This window comes from Podarcis pityusensis (genome assembly GCF_964106645.2).
Source record: "Podarcis pityusensis genome assembly, chromosome: 3".
Lineage (NCBI taxonomy): Eukaryota > Metazoa > Chordata > Lepidosauria > Squamata > Lacertidae > Podarcis > Podarcis pityusensis.
In genome coordinates this window covers 100,559,925-100,576,323 of record NC_138026.1, presented here as the reverse complement: position 1 = coordinate 100,576,323, position 16,399 = coordinate 100,559,925, and the positions used below count along the sequence as shown (strand labels likewise).

General features: G+C 48.1%; 1 protein-coding gene across 4 annotated transcripts in view; it reads left to right on the top strand.

Moving 5' to 3' along the window:
• LOC308472938 (uncharacterized protein) overlaps window positions 1-16,399 on the top strand; it is a 48,339-nt gene that overhangs the window by 16,601 nt on the left and 15,339 nt on the right. Inside the window, exon 1 of one of the 4 annotated variants that reach the window (XM_080998232.1) lies at window positions 15,718-15,874. The exons of 2 other annotated variants lie outside the window; for them this stretch is intronic. In XM_080998232.1, coding sequence (XP_080854358.1) covers window positions 15,811-15,874 — 64 coding nt within the window. In that variant the 5' untranslated portion in view covers window positions 15,718-15,810. Of the gene's footprint in view, window positions 1-15,717; window positions 15,875-16,399 lie in introns of those variants that run through there. One more of the 4 variants, XM_080998230.1, reaches the window with a different exon arrangement.

Below are 16,399 nucleotides of genomic sequence, written 5' to 3'. Positions count from 1 at the left end.
TTGACCCACAGATCAGCAATGAGAAGCAAGCACCTCCACTCTCCACAAAGTCCTTATGTCTGAAATGAAGTTGTGGAGGATAAAATGCGTACTCCTGTTTAGAATGAGGACAATGCTTGCTTAATTGCATTCATCTACATGACCTTAAAAAAGCATCACTTTCATATGGAAGTTGAATCCAATCCAGGAAAATTCAGTGCCGGATCCGGTACTCTCTTAGTTTCAGAGTCATTAGCATTACAATCTCTTGGTCCAATCATAATTATTGTCCTGTACATGAGCAATTCAGTTCATAATCTGGACTACTGTGATCCAAATTTTATGTTCCTTGTAACACACACACACACACAGGCAGAGAAAGAGGGGGGGAGGGGGATTCTAGGGGGAAGATATCAATGACTCACTCTTTCTTTTTCAGCCCTTCCACACCTTCTTTGCAATGGGAAGCAGGTCTTCATTACATGAGTTTATTGGAGAAATGATGATTGTAAAGGTGAAGGAAGCACCAATTGGAGCCAAATTAAGTCATTTGGGACAAATCTGTATGCTTCCATGCGGCAAAAAGAATTAAAGCTACTGCTTTATTTGGAAATATCAGTTGTAATTATTTTTTAGAGCAAAATTCTAACCATACAGACAAGATCAAAGAGGATCCAACAGTCAAGAAGGCGGTTTCTGCACTTACAGTAGAGGGAAGTGAGGGGCTGATGGGGCTCATCAGCCTAGAAGGGTAGCCCATCTAAGAGAAGGAAAACTCTTATCCTAAACTCTGCTGCCTTGTGAGATATCATGGGAAGAAGAAAAGGCTAAGGCGTAAACAAATCCAGAGTGCAGTCCCTAAGACGATTGGATGGCGTATGCCTCCTTCCAGCAACTCCTGCAGCCATACTTATGCCAAATGTATTGTTCTGCTTTCATTTGGACCTCATAAGTGAAGCTGAGAGGGGGGTCTTGTCCTCCAGGACCTCCATACACACTGCCCAGGCTTGCCCCCCAAAACAGGTCACTTCGGTGCTAACACAAAGGTGTGACTTCACCCCCAGGGGCGCACTCCATTGTCTCTCGAGAAACACGGATGCCAACAACAACAACAAATCCAATAGTGCTGCTTATTTTGTCCATTAGTGGGTTGGCTGTGGTTTCTTGGCCCACCCTGCTTTGTGTTTGATCCTCTTAAGGGAACATGATATGCTGTTTGGTTCTTTTTGAGACATGTCATTATCGAGATAAAAGGAGACTGCCTCTGAAAATGGAGTAAAACCTTCAGTCTCTTGAACAATGTGGTCACCTGGTCATTCAGTCACTAAACTTTGCCAATAGTATTTGTCATTAGTTTCTCGTTCAGGAGTAATCTTTATGCAGTGTCTAAATTACACCCAGTTACTGTAAAAACATTTCCTTTTTACCCATAATTCAATGTTATCTCTAAAATTTGCCAGGGCCCAAGCACTTCACAGTGAGGTGGGGTGTTACACTTTACCAGGGCCTAAGCTGCATCCCCATTACCAAAAAGGGGTGAGGAATTGAGGCTAAAGTTTAGATAGATGTTGAAAATATTCTCAACAATCAGTTACTGGCCAAGACCCTTCACTAGAACAGAGAAAGTGTATTTGTGCTCCTATAATTTAAGCTCCAGATATCTTGAAGGCAGAGGAAGGGAGGAAAATGCTGCTGCCAGTCCTAATCCAAAAGTATTGCAATATTATTATTATTATTATTATTATTATTATTATTATTATCCCTTCCATGTTTCTCTAAGAGGACTGCTAACTTTTCAACCCCATTTGAGCAGTTTCTCTCTCTCTCTCTCTCTCTCTCTCTCTCTCTCTTGTTGCGTGGCAAGTCACCTCCCCCAATGAAATGAAGACACGGACACAATGATATAAGGTTAATGGGCGTAAATGGCCACAACTTTATTGATTACGAAAATTGAAGGTATTGGCCTTAGGCATTGGCTCCTATCGACTACCCGGCATGGTGTCCGGGAAGGGTTGAACACGAACCGCGGGAGTCCTGTTGAAGTACGCCAACTAGGATCCCACGGGTGTCACCGCTCGGGGGCGTGCCGGGGGCCCAACCTCGCAAGGCTTCGGACAAGGCCACACCCCCCGGAGTCCTCTACCGGACTACCCCTTCACATTGGGGGAAGGTGATGGCGCTTCCTTCCCCCCCTCCATTTGTCTAACCATTGCCCCATGCCAATGCCTAACCGCCACACGAGCAAAGCTCGCCGCCAATACCTTCAAACCCGTAACCAATCCCTAATACCTGCACTGATGTCCCCCAACCACATGTCATTTCCTGCATCTGATAGATGCACGCCATCCCATCTGTAGAGGGCCTCATTGTTGAACTGGATGCCAGGGTGACCTATGACACACCCACCCAGATCCGCCACTCTACGCTCCACAGCCCGCTCCAAGACCTTTCTAGCCTTATTGATTCCCGCGGGGCTCACACAATCCCTCCAAATCCTCCTCTCAAGCAGCGAGGACCACAAGATGGTAATATCTGGGTAAACCACCTTTAAATGCGCCAAATCATCGAAAATGTTCCATCTCAAATCGATGGCCTTGCGGTATGCCAAGTCATTTTCCCCTAATTGAATTAACACAGCGTCGGGAGGCCCCTCGGCGGCAGCCCTCTTAAACACCGCCGGTTCAAATTCGCTCCAGCGCATCCCTCTACGCGCAATCCAAGTCAGCTCAACATTTGAAGGCAGGCTCAAATTTTGCCCCAGTCCGGAACTCACAGCACGGTTCTTGGCCCAGTAGACTATACTGTGGCCCACCAACCAGATGCGCACTTTCTTGGCTTCTGCAGGGAAAATAAACGGAAAAGGCAAGGTCAGGACTACCACGGCAAGTTATAGATTCTTTCTCACATAAGTTTTGTATGCATTCGATTTCCACCTCCCCAAGTCCTTGATCCTCTCCGTGGAGAGCCCTAAGTGCACTGCGGTGGTGGCGGCCCCGATACGGAAGGAGTGGGCTGAAAATTCCTCGGCTGGGAAACCACAAGCTGCAAGTGCAGCCCGCAGCACACGCGTGAACTGGTGTCTAGACAAGCATGATCCATCTGCATGTACAAGAAATGGGGCAGGGCCACTGGGTCTCAAATACAGAAAGCGCCGTGTGTCTCTTACGGGACAGGGGCCACTACCCTGCACGGCAGATAGTCGTAGAAGAGCGCCCTTACCGAGCTGGTCTGTCTTAGAACTCCGCACCTGAACAATCAGCTCGGACTCGGACAGGGACAGATCACTTAATAGTAAGCCTCTCTGAGAATGGGCCAACCCGCGCTCACAGACTAGCTCCCCGATGCGCAGGGCACCAAAGAATGCAATGGAATAGGCGGCAGAGAACAGGCGCGCCTCGTACTTTGACCAGCATATAGAGCGTAACTTCTTGTGAATCTGGGTCAAAGCGTCAAACGTTATAGGCCTCCTCCTGTCTAAGCTGGGAGGGTGCTGTCGACGCCATCCCTCAAGAGTCTTACGGACGATAAAAGCTGAACATGGGTCGGTGGCAAAAAAGGCCTTACAAAAGTATGAAATTCCTGCGGATTGAATATTAAGAGTTTTAGGGGCCCTTCCCAACTCCCTTAGGTGAGCCAAATAGCGGAGAACCTCCCTCGTTGAGGGAATGGAATAAGGCCCCGTGGAGGGCCTGTTGCTGCGAAATTTTAAGAAGTCGGCCCAGGCCTTCTTGTATGATCTCATTGTGGAAGGGGCCACGGCACCGATTAAACCTTTCATCACTTCTTGCTCCCAATGCTCCAGAGATGCTCCGGGAAAGGCATCGATGATTGCTCGGCATCCGGCGCTAACAAGCGGAAGCGCTCCATCTGAAAGCGAGACAAAGCATCCGCGATGTCATTGTTAATGCCGGGTACGAATTTAGCAGAAAAATATATGTTGTGCTCTAGACAGAAAAGGACAAAAGACCGTAGGAGGTTTCCCACCCTGGATGAACGCGCCGACTGCTTAGAGAGAACCGCTACGACTGCTTGATTATCTGTATTGAAGCAAACCCTATGATTGCGGAACTGATCTACCCAAAGATGTACTGCTACCACAATAGGGAAGAATTCCAAGAATGTGAGATCCCGGGTAATGGACTGGCCCAGCCATTCTGGGGGCCACCTTTTGGCGCACCACTGACCCCGGAAATACACCCCAAAGCCCAGTGAACCAGCGGCATCTGACTGTACTTGAAAGTCGGCCGTTAGGGACATGGAATCTTGCCATAGTGATATGCCGTTGTAATTGTCGAGGAATTGCAACCACATGTCCATATCGGCCTTCACTTCCTTGGAAAGCCGGACTCTATGTTGGGGAGCCCTGAGTCCCGCGGCCAATCTAGCTAGACGGCTGCAGAAGGGGCGCCCTGGCGCCACTACCCTACAAGCGAAGTTTAGGTGACCCAACAAGGACTGGATTTGTCTCAGAGTGATTTTCTTTAGGGGCAGAAGCTGCTGAATCAGCGCTTTAAGAGCAGACAGCTTCTCGGCGGGCAGCCGAGAAGTCTGCGCTACTGTATCCAATTCGATGCCTAAATAAACCAAAGAAGTGGTTGGACCCTCTGTTTTCTCGGCTGCCAGGGGAACCCCAAGTTCCTCTGACAGGGCTGTGAAGGCACCCAGGAGGGCGGAGCAGCCCTGCAGACTGTCTGACACCAGGATAAAATCATCGAGGTAATGGGACACGCCCACGGACCTTGATCTGAAGCGGAGGGCCCATTCAAGAAAGGTGCTAAATGACTCGAATGCCACGCAGGCTACCGAGCAGCCCATAGGCATCGCTTTGTCGACAAAATACTCCCCTTGAAATTTAAAGCCCAACCAGCGGAAGTCCGCTGGGTGCACTGGGAGGAGTCGAAACGCTGACTTGATATCGCATTTGGCTAGCAGCGCACCCCTTCCGAATTGCCGAATCATCTTAACTGCTTGGTCGAAAGAGGCATACTTGACTGTGCAGAATTCCTGGGGGATAGCATCGTTGACAGAGCCCCCTTTTGGGTAAGATAGGTTATGGATCATCCGAAACTCCCCCGGGGTCTTTTTTGGAACGATGCCCAGTGGGGACAAGTGGAGCCCCTCAAATGGAGGTGCAGAGAAGGGGCCAGCCACCCTCCCAGCTTTAATTTCTTTTTCTATCTTTTTTCTGGCTATATCAGGCCTTTCCCTAACCGACTTTTGATTTTCCGGCTCCCTGGAGGTAGGGGGCACTGCCACGGGGATTCTGAAGCCCTTAGAGAAACCCTCCCAGAGGTATTCCGCAGCTTTTCGGTCTGGATATAAGTCTAGTAGGGTTTTCAGGGGCTGTAGACGGATAGGGGTATAGGCCAACGGAAGCTTGTGGTTACTGGCGATTACTGGAACCTTGATGAGCGGGACCGGGGGCACCTCTGGCATTGTTGTGGAAGTACCCCCTGCCCCCCCGAAAGGGCTGCTGCTTGTTCTTAAAGCACGCGGTGGCGGGGTGGTTGCCCCAACACCGCTCGCACTCGTGGGAATACTTACAGTAGGGGCGAGAACAAACACCCCTATTGAACTCCCAGCACTGGCGGCGCCTTTTTGCTTCAGTCTTACCATTTTTGGCCGTGTCCTGACTTTTCTTTTCTATGTAGGGATTGACGTCCATACCCCAGTAATTAGGATCGGTCAGGTCCCACCGGGTGGACGGCAGGAGAGATGCATTCCTGCGAAAATTCTCATCATAGGTTAAAGCCGCGTTTTCTCCGGCGAGGGAGTACGCTGTTCGCACGTGCGTCAGATAGGCAACTAGATCCATCGATCTCCGTGGATAAGCGGCGCAAACAACTCCCATGAAAACTTGATACCCGTCTAACCAATTCTCAAAGGTGCGCTCTGCCCTGGGCGTTCTGTATCTCTTTTTACCGTAGGAGCGCCTCTTCTCGCCCTTACCCGTTAGCTTGGCCGGGGGGAGAAGAGTGAAGATATCGACATAGTCCCCGTTGAGGATCTTATTCCTCTTCCTTTGGGACAAATGGTTCCCCACTATGAAATCGGTTGGCTGGTTGGTGGATACTTTAGCGTCTTCAACCAGCGCCCCATCCTTCCAGTCCAGTACCCCTTTGAAAGCTTTACGGTGTGAGTTGGCCCTCCTTTCGTGTGCCCAAAGGGGAATCCCGTGATTGCTCTCACCTAAAACCCAGTACCCATCCATCTGATCCTCAGAATCTGACCCCGAAGAAGACGTACCTGAGTCGTCCTCTGAATCCGAATGCTTGTCCCGCTTCCTCTTGGCCGACGTATGTTTCTTCTTAGCTTTCCTCTTACCCCCCTGTGCCTCACCTGCTGGCGAACCACCGCTGGCCACTGGCTGAGCACTTGGGGGATCCGGCTGCTCCCCCTCCGAGCCGGAACCTGCGCTGTCCTCTGTTGAGCTGTGCTGTGCCTGCTGTTCCTGGAAAACACTAGGGATGCCTGCGGCCTGTGAGAGGGTGTTTTTCTTGGCGGCCTTGGAAGGGGCCTTCCCTTTACTGGGACCCTTTTCCGGTGCCTTCCCCTTTCCTGTGCCAATACTAGACTTTTTAGCGATAGCTGTCTGGGCGCGCGTATTGGGGCGGCTTGTTCCAGAAGGCCCGGGGTGAGAGTTACCCACCGCGTTCGCCTCTGACACTTGTTGCCCCTGGTTATTTGGGGGCGTATCAGGTATCATGTCCTGTGATGGCTCGGGAGCGGGGGGCGCTGACGCTCCCCCCAATTTGCATTTTTTGTAAAAGGTTTCGAAAGCCATAAAGAATTCGGCAAACGCCTGAGGGTCACATGGCATGGCCGGTAACTGCGCAACCCCAGCAGTATTGGATGCTGGCTGGGTGCCAGAGGTGGATGGCTGCTGGTCGCCGTTTGCTGCCATCCCCGAAAACAAGTTAGAACCCAAAAAAAAAATTTTTTTTTTGTTTATTTATTTATATATTTATTTATGTATTTATGTATTTATTTATTATTATTTTTATTTATTTATTTATTTACTTTTATTTATTTATTTATTATTTATTATTGTTACTATTATTATTATAATATTATTCTATCACTGCTTATCTCATTCACTATTTCGTAATTGCTCCTCTACTAGTTAGTAAAATTTGCCAAATGTGCCAAATAAATGTCTAATGTATTATTATTAGTAGTAAACCTTAAAGCTGCAATATAAATCCTGCCGCTAGGTGGCAGTGTTCACTAGGAGTTTGCAGGACCCTCAGCCTAGGACAGTAAAAGTAGCTACAAGCACAGGAGCTTGAAGAAAGATCGTAATCCTACAATAAAGCAAGAAACTAGCCAAACAAAAGCGATGCCAATTAAATTATTTCAAGTAACTAAGGCCCAAGATCGTCGAAAACAAACAACATAGAGACCTCCGGCTTCAGCACGTGGCCAAGATGGTGCTGGCAAACTGCCCACTCTCTGCCCTTTTTACACGCTGGCAGCCCGTGCTGCAGTACTCAGCAATTAATCAGCAGCGCTAATAAGCACCATAAAGCCGCTAAAACTATGTAAAATGCTGCCGCGCAGCTTGTGCATGCAAGGCTAAAATATTTGTAAAAGTTTCCTGCCAGTGACCTGTGCCACACTCAAAATGGCCTCCCCGGCTTCACCACGTGACCCAAACAAAATGGCGCCGTCTAACTGCCCACACCCCAAGCCTTTTCCAAAATGGCCACCTCCGCTTCACCCACGTGCTCCAAAAAGATGGCCCCGGCTGCTTGCCCTCACAGCGGCCCTTAAGGAAAATGGCCGCTAAGACTTCACATGCACATGCAAAGAGGCAGAGTGAAGCAGAATCCCTGGCACCCGGACGCAAGGCTCAGAAAGCGAGGGGATGAGGGCTGCAGGGAAGGGTAGGAGGACAAAGGGGCACACAGATGCAGCACAGTAGTCCTAAACCAAAACGGCGTGCGGGGGGGGGAAGCCTCCGAACAGAGAGAGCAGAAAGGATAGAAACACCCCCGGGTAACAGCGAAGAAATCAGCAGATACGATGCAGCGCTTGCCGCTCACAAGCAAGGAGGATGGGGGGGCAGCAGAAAAGGGGCAGAAGCCAAATCCCTCCCCAAGTGGCAGGAAGCCCTGGCTGCCGACGGAGGAGAGAGGAAACCTGAGCTGGTCAGGAGGGTCCCACAGCGCCTACGTTACCCTTCCTGGTTCTGTCGCTGGTGCAATCCTGCTGATGGATCCAGGCAACGGGAACAATCCAGGCAAAGGGGACAATCCAGGCACCCAGGGATCCAGGCAAGGGGATCCAGGCAGAGGAAAAACCAGGCAAAAGACAAAAGGACAAATCCAGGCAAAGGAAAAAATCCAGGCAAAAGAAAAAATCCAGGCAAAGGAAAAAAGCCAGAAAAAAACCGCTCAACAGCTGGGCAAGGGGAAAAGAGGGCGGTCCCCGGGCGTGCCTGGCCCTAAATAGCCCGGGCCACGCCTCCCCCGCCCGCCGATTGGCGGGCTGGGTGGCAGACACGCCCGGGGATTCCCCCAAGTCTCGCGGGGGCAAGGGAAGCCCCCGCGGGAGTGGGAGGAGGATCCTGCCCGCAACACCCTCTCCGCTGCAGGGGCGGAAAGGGCTTTGTCAAGAGGACATTCCAAGGAGATGCCCCAACAACCCTGATAGAATCATCTGTCTGTTCTGAGCATGCCCAGACCTGTTTTCATGAAGGCCAGATCTCCCTAGCTTTCAGCATAGAGAGAACTTTGAGCATGCTCTGGTAGCGAGAGAAGCAACTGGTAGCACAGTGTTTCCTAATTTAATGAGCTCTTTCTGTTTAGAAAGTGGACACAGTCTCTCTCTATAATAAATGCTTATTTCTACTTAATCATTTTGCAATTATTTTTGTGAATTGGGACTTCTAGGATAAAAACTACAGGTTGTCTTCTTTGTTGTAATCTCTCTACTCATTGGATACAGAATCACTGGTTCTTTGGGGCCCTGGACAGAGGGAATCAATTAAGTTCCCCTTCATATGTCAGTCATTGTAATTCATTGCAACTCTTTGCAGGATAGGTGGGATCAGTGTTCTTTTCCTAGAAAAATAGGTGCTGGTACTCACCATGATGTTGTTACAGTAAGTGCCACACTTTTTAACAACAACAAAAGAGGTGCTGGTACTGTGTACCCTTGAGTACCCCCTGGAGGGAAAAGCACTGGGTGGAATGGAGACAAAGTCATTATCTAGGGCTGTGCATGGCCTGATCTGGCCTGGGGTAATCCATGGCTGACCCAGCATGACCTGGATTTATGTCCCAAAATGAATCAGGGAGCAGCCCTAATGTTAATCAGGGTTTTAAACATATGGTCAGTTCAGGGGGAAAGATGGAGTTGCAGTGGGCTGTGGACTTTGTGTCCAAGGAGGAAAATACTAGGGTTGTGGTCCCTAACAGGCTGCACTCCAGCCACCAACACCTTCCCTGGCTTCCTTCCCACACTCTACAACAGGAGTCAGAGCTGCAGTAAATGTGCTGATGTGAGTGGCAGCGAGGATGAACAGGCTGGGAGCAATGAGCATAAAGGAGTGGTGCTGAGACCAGTCTTAGATGGCATCTTGTCCTTGTCATCCCAAATGGTGCAAGCCTTCCTGTCCTGCAGAAGATGCATCATGGTAGAAGACCAGGAGGTGGCTGAGACAAGATGCAGCCCTTCACCCTCTGACAACCTTGCTTCACTCCAGATGGGCCTGACCAGGCTTTGCCTCAACCCACTCTGATCAAAGCCTCAATCAGCCTTAACTGGATCAATTCAGTACATAATCTAGACTACTGTGATCCAAATTTTCCTTGTAACACATACACACACACAGAGAGAGAAATGTTCTAGGGGGGAGATAATAAGGACTCACCCTTTTTCAGCCCTTCTACACCTTCTTTGCAATGGGAAGCAGGTCTTCATTACATGAGTTTATTGGAGAAATGATGATTGTAAAAGTGAAGGAAGCACAGACTGCAGTCAAATTAAGTCAGTCGGGACTTATCTGTATGCTTCCATGCACCAAAAAGAATTCAAGCTATTGCTTTATTTGGAAGTATTGGTTGGAATTATGTTTTAGAAGCAAAATTCTAACCATACAGACGAGATCAAGAGATGATCCAACAGTCAAGAAGGTGGTTTTGCTCTTACTGTAGAGGGAAGTGAGAGGTAGATGGGGCTCATCAACCTAGAAAAGTAGTCCATCAAAAAGAAGGAAAACTCTTATCCTAAACTCTGCTGCTTTGTAAGATATTGTGGGGAGAAGAAAAGGCTAGGGAGTAAACCTTACACTAATCCAGAGTGCAGTCCCTAAGATGGTTGGATGGGGCCCGGTATTATTCAACATCTTTATCAACGACTTGGATGATGGACTCAAGGGCATCCTGATCAAATTTGCAGATGACACCAAATTGGGAGGGGTGGCTAACACCCCAGAGGACAGGATCACACTTCAAAACGACCTTGACAGATTAGAGAACTGGGCCAAAACAAACAAGATGAATTTGAACAGGGAGAAATGTAAAGTATTGCACTTGGGCAAAAAAAATGAGAGGCACAAATACAAGATGGGGGACACCTGGCTTGAGAGCAGTACATGTGAAAAGGATCTAGGAGTCTTGGTTGACCACAAACTTGACATGAGCCAACAGTGTGACGCGGCAGCTAAAAAAGCCAATGCAATTCTGGGCTGCATCAATAGGAGTATAGCATCTAGATCAAGGGAAGTAATAGTGCCACTGTATTCTGCTCTGGTCAGACCTCACCTGGAGTACTGTGTCCAGTTCTGGGCACCACAGTTCAAGAAGGACACTGACCAACTGGAACGTGTCCAGAGGAGGGCAACCAAAATGGTCAAAGGCCTGGAAACGATGCCTTATGAGGAACGGCTAAGGGAGCTGGGCATGTTTAGCCTGGAGAAGAGGAGGTTAAGGGGTGATATGATAGCCATGTTCAAATATATAAAAGGATGTCACATAGAGGAGGGAGAAAGGTTGTTTTCTGCTGCTCCAGAGAAGCGGACACGGAGCAATGGATCCAAACTACAAGAAAGAAGATTCCACCTAAACATTAGGAAGAACTTCCTGACAGTAAGAGCTGTTCGACAGTGGAATTTGCTGCCAAGGAGTGTGGTGGAGTCTCCTTCTTTGGAGGTCTTTAAGCAGAGGCTTGACAACCATATGTCAGGAGTACTCTGATGGTGTTTCCTGCTTGGCAGGGGGTTGGACTCAATGGCCCTTGTGGTCTCTTCCAACTCTATGATTCTATGAGTCTTGTATGCCTCCTTCCAGCAACTCCTGCAGCCATGCTGGTGCCAATTGTTTTGCACTGCTTTTCTTTGGACCCATCAGTGAAACTGAAAGGGGGGGTCTTATCATCTGGGAACCCCAGGACCTCCATACATACTGCCCAGGCTTGCCCCCAAAAGAGGTCACTTTGGTGCTAACACAGAGGTTTGACTTCACCCCCAGGGGCGCACTCCATTGTCTCTCAAGAATCATGCATGCCAACAACAACAACAAATCCAATGGTGCTGCTTATTTTGTCCATGAGTCGGCTGCTTATGGTTTCTTGGCCCACTCTACTTTGTGTTTAATCCTCTTAAGGGAACATGATATCCTGTTTGGTTCTTTTTGAGACGTGTCATCATGGAGATAAGAGGAAGCATCTGTTCCAGTTTGCTGAAGGCCAGAGTGACCCACATTAACCCACAGAAACTTCCTGATTCTGAACTAGCCCTGAAGGAACAGATCCTGATCTTTACAATCTGTACCTTCCTCCTCCTCACACCGGGGGAAGAGGGGTGGAAGAAGATTTTGCACTCAGGAGTGACAAGCAATTCCTAAGAGATTCATTTTACAAGAACTTAACCGGGCTAGCAAAAGAATCATGTGACCGATAACAACGAAGAGTAGTTCGAGAAAAATGAAAAGGGGCTTTTAAATATCATATCCAAATATTTATTTTAATCCAATGCAGCTGTGTGCACAAAAGCAGGCATAATGTGTGAAGAGGTCACAATTCAGCAAATCATTGAGTAGGATCCAATGCAGTCATCCCACTAGTGCAAGGATTTGCACCTGTACAACACTTTTCTCCTTTTTCTGTGCTACTGCCCAATGTGTTCTGCATCCCCCCACCAACCCTCCACAACAGATTTGGGGAAGACATTAGAGGCACATGGGTAGAGGAGAGCAGCGCTAGCAGTACAGTGGTACCTCGGGTTACATACGCTTCAGGTTACATATGCTTCAGGTTATAGACTCTGCTAACCCAGAAATATTACCTCAGGTTAAGAATTTTGCTTCAGGATGAGAACAGAAATCGCGCAGCAGTGGCACGGTGGCAGCTGGAGGCCTCATTAGCTAAAGTGGTGCTTCAAGTTAAGAACAGTTTCAGGTTAAGAACGGACCTCCGGAACGAATTAAGTACTTAACCCGAGGTACCACTGTAATTGGGATGCGGCAATTAGGACTTGCCGATCAGAAGATCGGTGGTTCGAATCCCCGCGACGGGGTGAGCTCCCATTGCTCGGTCCCTGCTCCTGCCAACCTAGCAGTTCGAAAGCACATCAAAGTGCAAGTAGATAAATAGGCGGGAAGGTAAACGGCGTTTCCGTGTCCTGCTCTGGTTTCACCAGAAGTGGCTTAGTCATGCTGGCCTCATGACCCAGAAGCTGTACGCCGGCTCCCTCGGCCAATAAAACGAGATGAGCGCCGCAACCCCAGAGTCGGCTACGACTGGACCTAATGGTCAGGGGTCCCTTTACCTTACCTTTACTTTACCACTGTAATTGTATTTCAACAGCATCCACAGTCCCTAATTGTTATGGTACTTTCTCCTTCCTCTTCCTCTTATCTCTGCACTTGCACAAGGAACTCTGGAAGTAGAGTTCTTCAGAGAGCATATCATCTGAAGATGTATAAATCTCTCTGTCTCTCAAACTACTTGTCCTAATTTAACTGCAAAAACACACTGGACCAGCAAGTGACAATTTGCAAAGTATTCCACAAGACTGAGCCGATGGCAATAAGGGCTAGGTTTCTTCTTGCTGCCAAATGAAGCTTGCAAACTCAAGGAATGATCAGTGTGTTAGGATTCTTTTCCTGTATTGCAGTCATGGGGTTGTTTTTATCACATGACGGTGTATGTTTTCATTCCACATTGTGGGAAGTGACGGAGACAGGATGTTTGTATTACTGTGTTTCCATGATGTAGGACGCTTGTCCTTTGTTCTTTCTCTTTGCTGTCTGATGCTGAAGAGGAAGGAGCTGAGTTATGATGCTCTGAGTGTGTATATGTAAATAAACATAGTTTAGCCAAAATGCTGTGCTGCTGTGTTTGTATGCTGACTGTCTATGCTCTGCTGATCCTGAAGTCTGCTGATGCCTCTTAGTCACTGTGATATTCATGCTGAAGAAAGCTTTTGAATCTCCTGAAGCACGAGGGAGAGAACATGCCAGTTGAGCATGTGTCTCTGCCAGGCTCCTACTCGTGTGTAGGACCTCCTGACTATCCTGTAGATAGCCTCAGTGATCAAGCTGGGATACAAGGGTTCAGGCAGTCCATAAGGTACCTTGGACCTAAGTTGTTCAGGGCTTTGTTAATTAATATTAAGCCTCACGTTGGGCAAAGTCAGCCTCCCACCACATATCAAGTGCTTCAATACTTTGTACACCTGCATAACTTGGGGCACGCAGCTAAGACTTTAAATATTCAGTCAGCCGCTATTTCCTTCTTCAGTAAATCCATTTATTTTACGGACCCCTGTGCTGAATTTGTAGTCCGCAGGGCGACTGAGGGATGGCGCAGGTGGCAGCCACCAAGCGGTGAGGGTTGAAGGCCTATCACGTTCAACCTCTTTGCCAAATACTTTAAAAAGTAAGAGTAATTTATTGGTCAAAATATGACTCTCGCTTGTTCTCTGCTGCTTTCTCTGTTACCCTCTTTGGCGCCCTAAGAGTGAGTGAAGTTGTTAACGAGGGTGATCCGGGATGCTCCTCTAGGGGGCTGCGTTTGGAAGACATAAATTTATCTAGTTCAGAGTTGGTGGTCTGCATCCATCAGTCAAAAGCCAACCAAAGGGGGAAAGGTGCCCTTATCCGGTTCACAACATCAGAACATAAGGTCCCTGTCCTGTTAAAGACACCAGGAGATACATTTACCTTAGGCCCCCTGGTTCGGGTGCATTCCTGATACATCAAGATGGTACCCACCTCGCCCGCCATCAGTTCACGCGGGTGATGTATAAGGCCATGGAATCTTGTGGCTTCCTGGTCAGAGAATATACTGCTCATTCTTTCAGGATAGGCGCTTCCACGATGGCTGCTCATTGAGGCTTGCCTACTGACAAAATCAAAGACATGGGTCATTGGAGATTGGATGCTTACAAAGGCTATATTCGCCATAATTTGTAACCAGACTTCACCACTTCTAATCCTGCATTGTCATTGCTTTATTTTCAGGGGCTATTCGTGCTCATATGTGGATGGTGGGTCACAGCGTTGTCCACTGGGCCCAAGTGTGTGCTGTTGACAGTGGCTTGGGGTGCAGTCTGGCAATTGCCTTATAACATCTGAGTTTCCTGGATATCGAGGCGTGGAATGCGATGGGAAGAGTTTCTGCTGGTCGTGAATGCCAGGATAGCTCACTTGGCCCTCCCAATTGCTTTGATTGTGCGGCTGGGAGAGTATAACTTGGTCTTCAGGAAAGGCTTGGACTTGACTTGGAGCAATAAAAGGGACTTTGATGAGTTGACAACAGCATTTCCAAACATAACACTAATTAGGACAAATGCTCCTGGAAAGACGTGTGGCGTTGCAGTTTTTGTCCAGCTGCCACTAACTAGGCCAGAAAACTCGTGAACTGAGTGGTGACACGGAAGGTGGAAGAGCTGAAGGGTCGGGAGATTGCGTACCCCACCATTATGTTCAGCTAAGAGGCCTTGTTCCATGTTGATGGTGTACATCTTTCCAATTGGGGAAATGATGTTTGGTTGGCCATAGTCATTGAGGGCATTAGAGGTTGGTTGTAGGTGTGAGGGTATAGGCGGTGAGCCTTCAGCTTGAGTGACATTAGGCATTGGTAAACCTGGTTTGGGGGAGGGGAGGTGTGGCCATCACCTGCCCCCCCCCTATTCTAAAGGGTATTCCATTAAAGGAATCCAGGGGTCGTGGTTCCTGTCTGAAGCCTCCGGTGACCCTGGAGGAGCTCCTAATTGATGTGCATCAGCAGGGCTCCCCCTGCTGGTGGTTAACCCTTGTGAGACTTCCTGCAGGCGGGCAGGAGTCAGATATAGTTGGTTCAATTCCAATCCCTAAGCCAATACTGCTCACATTGGCTAACCAATAAAGTTGTGGCCTAAATTTTGCCCATATATGGTGTCCATCTGTTATTATTCAACATAAGGGGGAAGCCTCGGGGTCTTGGCATGCAATTACATTCAGTCACAAGATAGCATTGGAGTGGGGAATGTTTTTATGTGTGGGCATTATTTATAAACTTTAGTAGGAACAGTTCTGGATCAGGATCTGGAGCAAATATGAAATGCTGTAACTCATTCAAATTAATTTTAAAAATAGGATTCATAGTTAATTATATACACATAAATGCACTTATAATTGTGGGGTTGTATCTATTACAGCTTCTTATTTTGTCCACAAATGAGCTGATTGGACCACACTGCATTCTCTTTGATCCTCTTCAGGAGACATGATGTTCTTTTGGAGATGTCTCTTCATGGAGATGAAAGGAAGCCTCTTCTCCAGTTTGCTGAAAGCCAGTGTGACTTGAGCTGTGCTGTGACCACAGAACCCTCTCGATTCCAAGATGGCCCTGAAGAATCAGATCCTGCTCCTTGCAATCTCTGCCTTTCTTCTCCTCACATCTGGAGGTAAGGTCCATTGACAAGGGATCGGAGAAGGATTTTCACACAGAAAGCAATTCCTAAGCAAAGACCTGGCAAAGAAGGGAATCTCATTTCAAAAAATGGAGAAGACTGGTTGTTCCACATGCAAAACTGGCAGGGCCAATTTAGGCGTCATATTTGTTTGTTGTAGAAAAACATGAGGGAAATTTAGCCAAATATTCAATCCAATCCAGCTGTGTGTAAAAAATTATCTGCTGAAATTCAGTGGCACAGTACAGGCAAAAGTAAATAATAAGGTAGGTTCCAACAAAGTCATCTGTTGGTGCAAGTATTTCTGCCTCAGATGAAACCTGTTGCTTGACACTGCTCAGTGCTCATGGCCCATGTCCAAGACCTCTCTCCATTCTGATCACTTCCTCTGGTTACTCAACCTCTTTGTTCCTTAGTGTTCCTTAACAACATTCATTTTCTTGTCTGTCAGCCCCTCGACCTCACAGCTTAAACTTCCCTGTTATGTCTGAACAGGACCTTCCTTCTCTAGTCAAGTGT